At 35.5% G+C, this 15,523-nt stretch overlaps 1 protein-coding gene across 1 annotated transcript in view; it reads left to right on the top strand.

The window, feature by feature from the left end:
* The window catches only part of LOC150103130 (uncharacterized), a 607,032-nt gene that overhangs the window by 46,548 nt on the left and 544,961 nt on the right, over window positions 1-15,523 (top strand). The window contains exon 3 of the mRNA XM_090397550.1: window positions 5,431-5,681. Coding sequence (XP_090253676.1) covers window positions 5,431-5,681 — 251 coding nt within the window. The remainder of the gene's footprint in view (window positions 1-5,430; window positions 5,682-15,523) is intronic.

The following is a 15,523-nucleotide window of genomic DNA, read 5'->3' as shown; positions in this document are numbered from 1 at the left end:
AGTTTCCCTGATTTTGCACTTCCAAAATCTCACTGAAATACACTTTCTCCAAGTACCTAACTCCAAAACCATTTAAGGGCAGTCCATCAGGCATATACAGGTCCTTACTTCCATTAAATTCACTCCACACATTTTTTCTGCACAATATTCTCATTGGCAATCATGGTTCTTCTCAATTCTATCCTATCATACCGAGGCAGCAGATTCACGATCTTTACTTTCTTACTCTTTATTTCTTGCTTATTCTAATAACTCCTTTAAATCCTCTCTTATTGCATATTTCTCACCTTTGAAATAATTTGTGCCTGCCAAAACAATAAACAATTTATTCATTTGCTGCTTTCTTCTGCAAATTTAAAGTTTCACTAACATCCTTTATCTTCATCTGGAAAACATGTTTTTTTTTTTTACTTTTTCATTAAGTATACCTCTTATCATTGATTCCCCATATGGTTTTCCAGTTTCTTGCACTTTTATGCTTTTCCCATCCACTCTTTCTTTCAATCTCCGTCCACATTTCTGCAGTTGCTCGAGCTCACATTTTGTCCTGTGACAAAATTCATTCAACCACTTCTTCAAATTCATTCGTATTTTGTGCACTATCATTCACTGTTTCTGTTACATTCTCCACAACACTTTGACAATCCTGCCTGCCATAATATCAGTCACTTCATTATTTTTCGCTCCCAACATGACTCTCATTTCTTATACTCTCTTACAAAACATTTCCGGCAAATATATTCTTCGTTCTCACTCTCATATCAAACCATTAACTCTTGGCAATGAATATAATAAACATATACTACATCACACTAAATACCACGCAGTAATATCAGATGATGGGTTATTAAGAGGATTGAATTCTAATTTTTGTATCCTTTTTCATTTCTGTTGACGTGCTTCTTTTAATTTCTGTTTTTTTATCTTGTTCTTGTGAGAAATGGTTTTGATTCTTTTAAGCTCATTTCATCACTAAAATGATTGTTGTGTCATCAGCTGACTTTTATCACCTTTCTTTAGGGTGGGTTGGATGTCGGACTCTTTCCATCCTGTAGAATAGATTGAAGAGGCGATATGGGACAGGTATTAGTTCTGGGCATAAGTTTTTAACACAATAGGTAAAATACCACAGGACTTGGATGCCTTGTTCGTGTTGGGGTTATTAAGGATTCTTCGGATTTCTTTCTTGGAGAACACACATTGAGAGTGAGTTGACCAGTCTCAATGGAGGTATGGATTTTTCCTTCCAGAAATCTTTGGTTTTCATCCTACAAACTGAGAATGGACCTGAGAATATATGTGGTAAAAAATAAGACTATCCAGATGCAGTTGACACCTTCCTATTAGAGCAATAATTTAGTTTATATGAAGCCAAGTTATTTGGTAGTGACAGGTCATTGCATTCCTAACAGGTTAAGAGAAAACTGAGATTGCTGTTTGTGATAATTCTGAGAGTCTGAAGTAGAAAATGCATCCTCTTCCTGTCATAGGAGACGTTTCTGACAAATTCAGTGGGTATTATTGTTGTAAACGTATATCTTTATAGGTGGAGGAAATGCCAGTTAGACCTAAGTGGTAGATGATCTTCATATCTGGTGAAACATTACCATGCTTACTGGGGACCTGAAGTTGTTGATGCCATAATTGGTCTCGATAATTAAGGGGAGGGATTCATTTTTTGTTTGCACTTCTTTCTCTGCAGCATGAACAATCCTTTAAGGACATGGCAAAAATACTGTAGAGATCCAAGGTCTCTGCACTGTAGTAAAACATAAAGAAGCTTCTCAACCAGCTGTTTGGGAAAGCTACATACTGTCAGATCGTCTTTGGAGAGGGGGATCCAAATAATGGTGGGAAGTAGCTGTAAAGGCCATATGTTAGGGAGATAATGCTCTCATTATGGACATGATATAGAAATGCTTATTCTCATTATCTATCCTTTAATTTCTGAACTGGTCACCAAAATGAACTGAATAAAACAGTCACTGCAGCTGAAAAAAGTTCTCACAAAGAAAATTAGAAAAGAAAAAAAAAATCCAACAAAAAATATTTTCTGTATCTACTTCACTAGAATTCATGGCATCAATACAAAATTTCAAAATTTGTGTTGATGCCATGAGTGCTAGTGAAAATTTTCGCTGAACTTCAGATATTAATCTTACCAACAAATGTACAATGTTTACTGTCCAAACTGTACTCTGTGATACCTTCCACCACATGTGACAACTGTGCCTTCGTTCCCCATGCCAGAGACTGCTTAATCTAGAATTCTCTGTTTTGAACCTGTTGTGGATTAAGGTTTCTTATCCCATTCAGTTAGATTCATCTACTATCTTTACTGTTCTCCAAATTCTGAAAATCACTGTGACATCTTTGACCTTTGAAGCTTGATTATCTGCACTAACTATCCATGTAATCAAGTTGTCTTCCTAATTGACTTCAATGTTGACAACTCTAATTGGCTTTGCTTTTTAGATTCCACTAACCATGCTATATTTTCTCAAAGCACTGATCTAATGCACATGGTTTATTTATCTACCATAATACTAGGTAACTCCACTCTCTCGGCACCCTAATATTTTCCTCCTAAATATAATCTAAAGGTCATCCCTCTTATTAATAATTCAGACCATAATCTTATGTAAGTTTTCTGTTCCACAAGACACCCTTCACTCAACTATTCTCATCCTCATGTTCTTTGCTATTACAACAGTGCTAAGTAGAATGATCTCTGGAAATTATAATCTTCCTTTGCATGATCAGAGCTTCAGGCAAGTTACTGAAATTATATTTCACTCCTCACTCTGTTCATAATCCCTGCTCACTCTCCAAGATTTAACATTATACCACAACTATCTTAAGATGAGAACTCCAGTTTCATTCTCAGCCTAGTATCAGACATGCAACAGCAACAGTTGAAAAACAGATCGAAATCGATTTTGAAGTGGCCAAATGCTGAAATTTGCTTTGTTTAAATAGTATTCTGCCTTCAAATCCCTTGTGAAGACTAATTGAATTCAAAAGCTTGAATTCAATTCTCCAGAACTGACATTTATTCCAGTACATGAAGGCAGCTTATATAAACCTGCCTACCAGCAGAGGTGAATGAAACAGTGAGACCAAATTGCACTTCTTATCCATGTTATTCAATGGGTGTTACAGAATCATATCCAGATTTAGTTGGACGCCTATCAATGTCATGGCCGGTTGAGGGGTGGGGGTTAAAAAAAAAGAACGAAAGTTTGCAGTTAAATTATCAAGCCATTGTTCTTACCTCAATTCTCTTTAAAATAATCATGGAAGTCATCATCAATATCACCCTTCACTACCTGGAGATTCACAACTGCTCAGTGCTGTAACTAAGCAGGTGCAATGGGAGCACAGGGCCCAGGATGAAGGGAGCCTGAAATGGGGTATCAAAAAAATAAGTATTATATTTTAATTTTCAAATTTTAAATTTTTCCGCTGCAGGGGGCCGTTTCCATAATGTTTTTGGTTAAAGTTAAAAATTAACCGATCTATTTCTATTGTTTTTAATTTTTAATTTTCAAAAAAAGGGGGGGCAAAAATAAAAACTTGCACAGGACCAATGAAAAGGTAGTTATGGCACTGCAACTGCTAGTATGGAATCTGCTACTATAGATGCATGGCAGATCTCCTACCTACATAATACACTTCTGGACACATGCCATTTAAAGATTTGATAAAATCTGTGCTGTTACTCAACATGTTTGTAGTATTTCATGGTGCCTGGTATCAAAACGTTTTTAGCAAATTACTATCCTATGGTCCATCTCACTCTATTTAAGTAGTCAGTTTTCATTTTGATTATGCATTATGGTCATGGTTCAGACTTCTCAGACAGTGCAGGAGTATACACCAGGGTTGTTCTACTTCTACTACTTACCTTCTTTTTCCCGAATGACTTACACAAATAACAGATAACCCTGTCTATAGTTTGCTGATGATAGTACATTCCATTATTTCTACTTGTTTGACAAACCTTGAGTTCTTGATCACCTCAAACTTCAGTCTCAAACTTCTGCAGTCAGTGCCACTTCAATGGGTGAGGATGACAGTTGTCATTGTTATCTAATGTGTTGTAATTCTTTCTGTAAGAGTGCATCCGAAGAACACAAAGGATGCTTGATAGTCCCAATTTTTTGACTAGGATGATAGTGTGATTCTGCTTGGATATAACACCCTGTACACGTCTTCTTCCAAAAAACTGAAAATTAGGTTACCATCCGATGGTCTACATTTATCTCTTTTATTGGAGATAATACTTTTTTAAATCAGCTGATCTTTCCTAACTTAGTTATATAGAATTACATTTTATTTTATGATCTTTTTTTTTTTTTGTTAGGAAAATATTGACTGTTTTTGTTGTCTTACATTAGCTACTAATATGATGCTTATTAGAATTTTCTCTTATTGTTTAATTGCTATTTCATTTTTGTACTGAAGATGTCTGTGAAGCATAAGCAAACTTTTACAATGAACATAATTTTCCATGTGAGTTTTCCATTTTTTTTGTATTTTATTCTTAGTATGCCTACTCACAGTATTCCAGTCTTGAAACAGTTTTGTATCCTTTTATTTGTATAGTCACAACTGGTGATTATACAGATCCGAAATCCATTCAACCCATTCTCATGTTCAGGCAGTGTACAAATGGCCTCCTTAAAAATTCTTGAGGAAGTGCTGGGAAGGGTGATTTGGCTAATTAGTGAACCTCTCACTTAATTCACTTTGACCAGTCTCACTATTATGTCTCTTCAAGTACTTTCATGGGCATTGCCTTCCTGATATGGCATTCACCATTCTTCCACTTTCCAGTAAAACAGAACATGAGTAGCTTCCAGCTTCCTTTTGCAGTTCAGTTTTAGACTTACTGAACTCCATTTGCATCTGTTATCTGTAGCATCCTTTATTATGAAATATTTCCAAACTATCTTCACTTTTCCAGTTCTTCACCTCTTTCTTTAGTTCTTGCAATCATTCATATTAATAATAGACTGATGCCATGTAACAAGTAAAAGACTGATTTGAAGGAAAATTGTTTGTATGAGATAAATAATGTAAACTCAGTCATGTAGTTCTGTCATAGTAACCTGAACACCCCTTAGGGATACATATCAAGAAATTTATAATGATGCATGAAATCAGTATTCTGTGACCTCTTCTGTGAAATTAATATATAAAAAAAGTCATTTGTCATTCATCAAGCTACTCCTATCCTCTTACATTCATTAGTGAGAGTAGACTATATCAGACAATTTGCTACTGATTTTTCTTGCATGTTATATCTCATGCTTTATTAAGGTTTTTTTTTTTTTTGTCTATTAATCTTCATTATTTGTGCAGAGGAATGTATTATTTATAGTATCTGAATGTCACTTGATCAGAAACACTTTTTTTTTATTGCAGAAATAAAGATATATTTAAAGAACATGTTACAAACTGGCTGGAACCATCTCTTCTCAAGCAACTGGAATTCAGTCCACTGATTTCAGATAAAGTTAATCATGACCTAATGCCTAACCAGCTTAGAGATTTTAGTAGAACATCTATGCTGCCTTGTTTTCCATCAGTATCTAATGTTTTCAGCAACTCAAGATTAAATTCTGTTAATGATGAAAACTCATCTCTGGAACTTTTGTCTCTTGATAATTTATCAGGTAATTTACCATTTATTATAAATATATCAAAACATGGGAAGTTTAGACATCAGTGTTTTTAACGAAAAATTCACAGAAAGTAGGAAATGTATAGCACATTGTATGAGCCACCAGATAATGAAGGAATATTCTTCCAGAGAGAAATACCTTTTTCATGCTACTTTAGGTCTTTGGAAGGCAGGGTTGTGCAATTACCGTATATTATCGCGTATAATGTGATCCACGTATAATGCGAACTAGAAATTTTGTTTGAAAACTAGCCCTAAAATGCCATGTCCACGTATAATGCGATCTGTTAATCTTGTTCCATAACATTATAAATAATACAATATGAATTATCGAAAGAAATATTTATTTTAAAACAAACTGTCAAAACAATACGAATTAACGAAAGAAATATTTATTTTAAAACAATGTCAAAATTCTTTAAATTCTTCATCTTTTGAGTCATCAAATATTTCATTTATAAATTCATCTGTAGGGATTGCATCATCAGTGTAGCAGTTGTCGTCATCGTCTTCATGTTCTCCATTTTGTTGTGCATCATCCTCTCTTTCGTATATGACGTGATCTTCGGAACCATCCATTGAATTACTTGTTCCGCATTTAAGAAATGAGCGTTGAATCATTTCAGATGGTATCAATTCCCATGCTTCTTTTACCCAGCTGGTGACTAGGGTGATCTCAGACTTTTGAAAATTCCCACCCTTTGTCATCTTCACCAAACCAGATGACATCCATTCTCTCCATTTTTCATGTAAGTGATCTTTAAACGGCTTATTCAAGCTGACATCAAGCGGCTGCAAAACGGAAGTTAGACCACCCGGTATGACTGCTAGGTCTGTACGTAGCTCACATGCTTTCTCTTTGCTTGCCTCCGTTAAATGCGCCTGGAACATATTCCAGACTAGCATGCTTTGTTGACATAACAAGCTACCTGGACGTATGTTCCATACTTGATCCAGCCACAATTGTACACCACCTTCATCCATCCTACATTTCTGATTGGCACGAACAATTACACCTGGTGGAAATTTCATATGCTTCGGAATTTTCTTCCTTTTAAATATCACTGTCGGCTTTAATTTGTTTCCGTCTGCCATGCATGCTAGAACAACGGTAAAATGCGTTTTTTCATGTCCCGTTGTTTTTATGAAGGCACCCTTTTCACCAACTGAGTTTACTGTTCGATTCCCAGGCATATCAAAGTACATGGGCATCTCATTCGTATTGCCAATTCGGGAAAGTTCGTATCCGTGACACTTCCATAATTTTATGATAAATTTATGGAAGGACTGCACTTTTTCTTCAAGCTGCTTTGGTAACTGCTGCGCAATTTTTGTTCGGTGTCCTAATGTTAATGCTTTGCGTTCCATAAATCTGTTGCACCAGCCCAGGCAAAGCAAGAAAAGATGAAATACCTGGTGTGTCCTTGAATTTACCATTCTTGAGTTGTAGAGTTCGAAAACGAATTGCATTTCTTGTTACTATAATGCCATCTTGTCATTGCATCAAAATCCATTCATTTAGCTCTTCTTTGAGTTCTGGAAAGGATTCTACATCTCCACGACGGGTACGTTTCGTTTTGGGAATTTTTTCAAGACCTGTCTTTTTGCTTACGGCAAAGTCTAATATCACTCTCTGCTACACCAAATTCTCTCATAGTAACACTTATTATGTTCTTCTGTAAACTGCACGACACAGAATTTAAATCCTGCTTCAAAAGATGAACATTTACGTTTCTGTTGGCTCATTTTCAGGCTAGGTTTGTTTAAAGAATAATATTTAAAATGAACTGTGGTTAAACCGATATACCTAACTGTGGTCTATCTATCTCACTGTGCTCTATCATTCGGCAACCGAGTGTGCATCGTATCTGCGCATAAAGCCATTAATGTAAGTAGCTTTATGTACAGATACGATGCGGCTCGGTTGCCAATGCAAGTGGGTCAAGTAAATTTGGTTGCATAGGCATTAGGTAGTATATATTGTGTGTGCAAGTCTAATAAGATGTTATATTTTTTAGGATCCGCATGTAATGCAAACCCCTAACTTTAAGTAGTATTTTTTACCATAAATATTTCGCATTATACACGATAATATACGGCACATCAGCCAGTGAAAATCCCTTACTACCTAAAGGACTTACCAAATGTAACCTTTTTGTTTAAATGATAATCCTACACAATCAAGAGGTTATTTCAACCTATAGTATATTAGTACTGCAGAAGGGCAGAAAGTTGAAATAAAAGAAAAATCTTAAATTTGTAGTGATTTGAACGCCAACAGATTGCACTTTTCAGTAAATAAGTTGGAAGAATGTGCCAAGGATTGGTAGTAGAAACACCACGTTTCACAGTTTAGAGTTTATGAAAATATGTTGAGCAGCCATTTCACGTGTTTTTCAAAAGATTTAAAGGAGAGAAATTGCTGATACCAGTTCTGATGAATAGGGATCATTGTAACATCTATAGAAAATGCAAGCAGTTACCAACTGAATGTCTATGTGTACTTATGCAGGTAGTGAATTAGTGAGGGATAGGTCATTAATCAACTTGCTTAATCTCTGTTCTAAGTGAAAAAAAATTTTCAGTAGTACTATCTCCAATGTAAGAACACCTATATATTTTTACTGATGAGACCTCAATAAAGGTCGAAACCGGTCTGGGTAGTGGTCCCTTGCCTTTAATACAAAGCATCATACATCTCCTCCAGGAGATGTGCTTTGCATTAAGGGTAAATATTAAGATTAGTGATCAGAGCTTATTCTACTTTTACCATGCGTTGCCTTGGTCTTGCACTATGTGCAGGATCAGCTAGACTTGCAACACTTGCAGGCACAAACTTGACTTGTCTTACAAGTCTTGACTTACAAGAATTTAAAACGGAACAAATTAGTTCATGTCTAGTGGTGAGCATATGGAATCAACTATTTTACTACTGTATTCAAATGGGGAAGACCTTTTGGATACCCTGTGGTGCACAAAGAATATTAAGGCAAAGCTCTCAATATCATTGAAAGAGACCAAATTTCAAGAGTAGCGTGAAAGCTTTACTGTGAGTTTAGAATGATTTGACTGTTTTAAAAGTCGAGCTGCACTGCATAATGCAAGAATAACTGGGGAATCTGCTAGTGTTGATAAAGACTCTGTGGCCAAGTTTCCCAAAGAATTGCAAAGGGTAATTCAGGAGGGCGTTTATGACAATCGTCAAATATTCAACGTCGACAAAACTGGTCTCTTTTGGAAGCGTATACCAACAAAAACTTTCCTAGCTAAAACTGAAACATCTTAACCAAGATACAAAGTATCTAAAGATTGTCTTATGCTTTTATTAGGAGGCAATGCAGAAGGTGACTTTTAAACTCAAGCCTATGTTAGTTTATTGTGTGCAAAATCCAAAATCATTAAGAGGATGTAACCAACAAAAACTGACAGTAATGTGGAAATCAAATAAGAAGGCTTGGGTAACCAAAACTCTTTTTGAGTAGTGGTTCAACTGTTATTTTTGTCTTTCGGTTGCAGACTGCTGCAAGAAAAATTTTACCTTTATAGCCCTTTTGTTATTGGATAACACTCCTGGTCATCCTAGGGGGCTTGCTGATCTTAATGAAAATGTGAAGATTTTTTTTTTTTTTTTTTGCTCTGAAATACAACTTCTTTACTTCAGCCGATGGACCAAGGGGTCATATCATCATTTGAAGTATACTGCCAGCAATATGAGAGCCGTGTGGCAGGTCTTACCTCACTGTGCAAATGATTTCATTGTTCAGAAACCCAGCTGATAACATTATTGAATAAATCGATTCTCATTCAGAACAGCTAAGCAAGAATAATCTCCTTCACCTAGAAGAATAGCATGCATATGAAGAAGAAGATAAGGAGTACGAAGAGAATGGTACAACTAAGAAGCTATCTGCAAAAAAAACAAAGGAGCTAATTTTCAATCACGTTGAGCATGCTAAGGAAATTTTGTTTGATGCCGATCCTGATATGGAACGAAACTACGAAATGCACCAAAATCTTGATAAAGCGATCTCCAGCTATTGCAAATTGCATGACGAGATGAAAAAGTTGAGCACTATTCAAACATCATTACTTAATTGTACTTAATTTTTTTGTTGTAAAAAAGTAACTCAATGAAATGTTAAGACATTAAATAAAAATTTAAGCAATTAATTTTTATTAACTTAGATGATTTGATTCTCTAATATAGCTTATAATTTTTTTTTTCAAATTTATGCTAACTAATGGATGATTTACAATTATTCCTACTGTTTACTGTATTTGCTTAATGTAATTTTGCTTAGCACGCATTAATTGATGAATTAATTGCTTTAAGCGAAGTTTTCCTGTATATTGTTCGATATATTACAAAGAATAAATATGCCAAATAGTTTGCTACATGCAATGTTGAATACACACACAAAGATAATAAAATAACAATAAATGAAAAAATGTCTGAAAAACAATCTATAAACCAAGTAGTAAGACAAGGGATGCCCTCTGTCTCCAACACTTGAATATTTATATTAATGAAATATTAATACAGTGGAACAACTAAAATAATCCAGGTATAGAAATTTCTTGGAATAACTAAGTAAAATGCTATTTTTTGCAGATGATCAGCAGATATCATCTGCAAATATCAGATAATGAAGACAGTTTACAAAGAGCTCAAGGGTCTAAGCTGTATGACTGAGAGGAGACCTCCACATAGCCTTTAAAGGAATGCAGAAAACTGACCAGGGCTTCTAACCTAATGTTCAATCCTCGCATTCTCATGGTACATCCTGTTAGGTATCTACCTGGATACTGAACGAATGAGGATGGGCTGGCAATTTGGGATTTAACCATCCAAATTGTATTCTTATTGGCTTAAACCACAATGTAAAATGATGGTATGACGTGACAGAATTTCACGCTGGCTGGGGTGTCGCCCGGTTAAACAAGGCCCCCTCCCCTGTTGTTTTTGCCAGGGCGAACAGCGAAAAGTCAGCTAGTGGAACAAATCCTAAAACAAATCCCCCAACTCAACTTCACCAGAGTTCCAGATCAGTGCTATCAACATAAGACTGAATGACAAAGAGATGGAGCTAGGTGAGGAATTGGAATAAGTACCAGATCGACATAATAGGGGTGACTGAAACAAAAAAGACAAAAACTGGTGAAATCTTTCTAAGCAATAAATACAAAATATTATATTCAGGCAATAACAATCAGGGAAAAGGAGTAGCTATAGTATTCAACACTAAATATGAAGCTAATCTTCTGAATTGTAGGCAATATCAAGTAGAGTAATGTGAGCAAATATCAGAATGGGGAACTGGACAATGAACCTTATTTGTGCCTATGGTCCCACAGAAGGTTCTACTAAGGTAGAAGTGTCAGAATTTTTTGAGGCTGTAGAGAAAGCAGCTGACACAATGAAAAAAGAAAAGTTGGTCCTTGTTGAAGATCTGAATAGCAAAGTAGGAAATGATTGTCATACATACAGAAATATTTTGGGAAAATTTGGAGAAAAGAGCAAAGCCAATAAAATGGCAAATACCTGTTGGATTTCTGCTTAGGACATGGACTGGTTATTACTAGCACAATGTTCCAACATAAAAATGTGCACAAATTCACATGGAAAGAAGAGGCAAGGAATAAGAAAAGTCTCATTGACTATGTTATTGTTGATAGTGATTTTTTCTCACTGGTGGAGTACACTAGAGTGTACAAAGGATTTGAAATTGGAAGTGATCATCTTGAGCAGGATAAAATTGAATTTCATACTAAAAAAAGAACATGTAAGAAAGTTATAAAGCAAATAAAAGTTGAGCAGCTCTGAGATGTGAACTGTAGACCAAAATACACAAACATTATTAAAGAAAAAAAAAAGAGTTTGAGAACAGGAACCAAACCTTGGAGATTCAGTGGCAAGCGCTAAAGGAAACATTGATTGATTCAGCCAGAGAGGCATGTGGTGAAAGTGTCTGCTAGGATAGAAAAATCAGAACTCCATGGTTGACACGGGAAGTTAAAGAGGCAGTGAAGGAAAAGAAGAAAGCAAATCAAAAGTTCCTGGAAAATAAGTCAGCTCTGCTTTTAGAGAATTACAGAGACAAATATAAGAAAGCTAAAGACTGCATCAAACTAGCTAAACAAATGTCATGGAAGACTTTGATAAGAGCATTGAAAATAAATATCAGGAAGGTGTTGAAAAGCTCAGAAATGGAAGAAAGAGTGCTGCAAAAGAAATTAGAGATGATAAAGGTGACTTGAAACTGGAGAAAAAGATATCCTTGATGTATGGAGTAATTACTTCCAAAAATTGCTAAACAAAATAAGCAGTGACAGCACAGTGTTAAAAAAAAAAAAAACACCCAATAAGCATACAATCAGGAATACACATCCAAGTAGAAAAAAAGTCATTAAAAGCCTCAAATGTGGAAAGGCAGCAGCAGTAGGTGATATTCAACCAGAAATGCTCAAGTATGGAGGTATAAAAATCTTGCAGTGGCTGCACTGCACAGTTCAGAATGCCTGAATAGAGGGATGATTTCCAGATGATTGGAGTAGAGCTCATAGTACCCATATACAAAAAGTAAAATAAAACTAAATGTGAGAATTAGAGATATTTCCCTACTGAGTGTTCCTGGTAAGATTTATGCAAGTAAACTTGAGAAACAGCTGAGAAGGATTGTGGAAGGGAAGCTTGAAGAAAGCTGGATTCAGGGTAAATAGACGCTTTTAGGATCAGATTTTCTGTTTACAACAGATAGTCGAGAAATGATGGAAAAATAACAAAGATCTGTATTTAATTTTTTAGACCTGCAAAAGGCATATTACAGATTGCTACGAGAAAAGCTATTTTAAATGCTACAGTTATATGGTGTTTGTGGCATTATATCAAGCAATACTTAGTCTTTGAATTATAAGTCAGCAGTTAGAATTGAAGGAAGTACAGGAAGATGATTCGATGTTAAATCTAGTGTCAGGCAAGGATGTTCATTATCTTCTGTTATTCATTATCTATGTGGATCACATTATGAAGAAAAGCAGTATTAAACCTAATATCAAAATTGGAGATGTTAATTTCAGCACTTTATGCAGATGTTATACTTTTAAATAAATCTAGTACAAGTCTGCAAGATACCCTGACTAAATTGAATAATGTTGTAATAAGTTGGTATGAAAATCAGCAAGAACTTGACATTGTTAGCATTCAAGATAAAGACAATGAAAATAAGCAGAAACATTGAAAATATCAACTGCATCATGAATGGAGAACCTATAAAACAAGTAAAGCATATCAGCTACTTAGGCATAATTTTTAGTGAAGATGGTAGAAAATAGACAACAGAATCCACAAAGCTGGCATGGTAGGAAGTCAACTGAATACGTTTATATGGAATAAGAGAGATTAGCCACACTAAATTAGCTGTATGCAAGGCAGTGTTCAAACCAATTTTAAGTTATGGATCTGAGAGCTGGGTTAGAAATAAAACACTTGATCAAAGACTAGAGACCACAGATATGAGAGTCTTGAGAAAGATTTGCTGAGAAAGCTAGCTGAGGAATTAGATAAGTACCAGATCGACATAATAGGGGTGACTGAAACAAAAAAGACCAAAACTGGTGAGATCTTTCTGAGCAATAAATACAAAATGTTATATTCAGGCAATGATAATCAAGGAAAAGAAGGAGTAGCCATAGTATTCAACACAAAATATGAGGCTAATCTTCTTGAATGGCAGTCAGTCTCAAGTAGAGTAATGTGGGCAGATATGAGAATGGGGAACTGGACAATGAGACTTATTTGTGCCTATGGTCCCACAGAAGGTTCTACTAAGGTAGAAGTGGAGGAATTTTTTGAGGCTTTAGAAAAAGCAACTGACACAATGAAAAAGGAAAAGTTGGTCCTTGTTGGGGATCTAAATAGTAGAGTAGGAAATGATTGTGAGACATACAAAAATATTTTGGGAAAATTTGGAGAAAAGAGCAAAGCTAATAATAATGGCAAATATCTGTTGGATTTCTGCTCAGGACATGGACTGGTTATTACTAACACTATATTCCAAGAGAAAAATGTGCACAAATTCACATGGAGAGAAGAGGCTAGGAATAAGAAAAGTCTCATTGACTATGTTATTGTTGATAGTGATGTTTTCTCCCTGGTGCAGGACACCAGAGTGTACAGAGGATTTGAAATTGGAAGTGATCACTATTTAGTCTTGAGCAGGATAAAATTGAATTTCATATTGAAAAGAATAACATGTAAGAAAGTTTTAAAGCGAATAAAAGTTGAGCAGCTCTCAGATGTAAACTGTAGACTAAAATACAGAAATATTATTGAAAAGAAAATGAAAGAGTTTGAGAACAGGAATCAAACCTTGGAGATTCAGTGGCAAACTCTGAAGGAAACATTGATTGATTCTGCCAGAGAGGCATGTGGTGAGGTTGTGTGCAAAGATAAAAAAATCAGAACTCCCTGGTGGACACAGGAAGTTAAAGAGGCAGTGAAGGAAAAGAAGAAAGCATATCAAAAGTTCCTGGCAAATAAGTCAGCTTTTACTCTTACAGAATACAGAGACAAATGTAAGAAAGCTAAACAGTGTGTAAAACTAGCTAAACAAAAGTCATGGGAAGACTTTGGGAAGAATATAGAAAATAAATATCAAGAAGGTGGCAAAATATTCTGGAGGTTGTTGAAGAAACTTAGGAATGGAGGAAAGAGTGCTGTAAAAGGAATTAGAGATGATAAAGGTGAAATGAAAACAGGAGTAAAAGATATCCTTGAAGTATGGAGTAATTACTTTGAAAAACTGCTAAATGAAACAAGCAGTGATGACAGCACAGTGATAAAAAACACTGACCAGTCATGCAGTCAGGAATACATATCCATACTTGAAGTAGAAAAAGCCATCAAAGGCTTGAAATGTGGAAAGGCAGCAGGAGGAGATGATATTCGACCAGAAATGCTGAAGTATGGTGGTATAAGAGTCTTACAGTGGCTGCACTGCATAGTTCAGAAAGCCTGGACAGAGGGACGAATTCCCGATGATTGGAGTAGAGCTCTCATAGTACCCATATATAAAAAGGGAAATAAAAACTGAATGTGAGAATTACAGAGGTATTTCCGTACTGAGTGTTCCTGGCAAGATCTATGCAAGTATACTTGAGAAACGGTTGAGAAGAATTGTGGAAGAAAAGCTTGGTGAAGAACAAGCTGGATTCAGGCCAAATAGAGGCTGTCAGGATCAGATCTTCACTTTACGACAAATAGTCGAGAAAGCATGGGAATATAACAAAGATCTGTATTTAAGTTTTGTCGATTTGGAAAAGGCATATGACAAGGTGCCAAGAGAGAAGCTATTCAATACGCTGCAGTTATATGGTGTCAATGGGGCATTATATCAAGCAATACTTAGTCTTTATTTGAGTTGTGAGTCAGCAGTTAGAATTGAAGGAAGTACAGGAAGATGGTTTAATATTAAATCTGGTGTGAGACAAGGATGTACATTATCCCCTCTGTTATTCATTATCTATATGGATCACATTATGAAGGAATGTGGTATTAAACCTGATATCAAAATTGGAGATGTTAATGTCAGCTCTTTGCTTTATGCGGATGATGTTATACTTCTAAATAAATCCGCTACAAGTCTGCAAGATTCTCTGACTAAATTGAATAGCTGTTGTAATAGATATGGTATGAAGGTCAGCAATAAAAAGATAAAGACAATGAAAATAGGCAGAATCATTGAAAATGTCAACTGTGTTGTGAATGGAGAACCTGTGGAACAAGTAAAACATTTCAGCTACTTAGGCACAATTTTTACTGAAGATGGTAAACTA

The sequence above is a fragment of the Typopeltis vanoorti genome, chromosome 9, assembly GCF_054136105.1.
Source record: "Typopeltis vanoorti isolate ZY-2024b chromosome 9, IOZ_Tvanoo_1.0, whole genome shotgun sequence".
In the NCBI taxonomy this organism is placed as follows: domain Eukaryota; kingdom Metazoa; phylum Arthropoda; class Arachnida; order Uropygi; family Thelyphonidae; genus Typopeltis; species Typopeltis vanoorti.
This window is presented reverse-complemented; position numbering and strand designations above follow the sequence as displayed.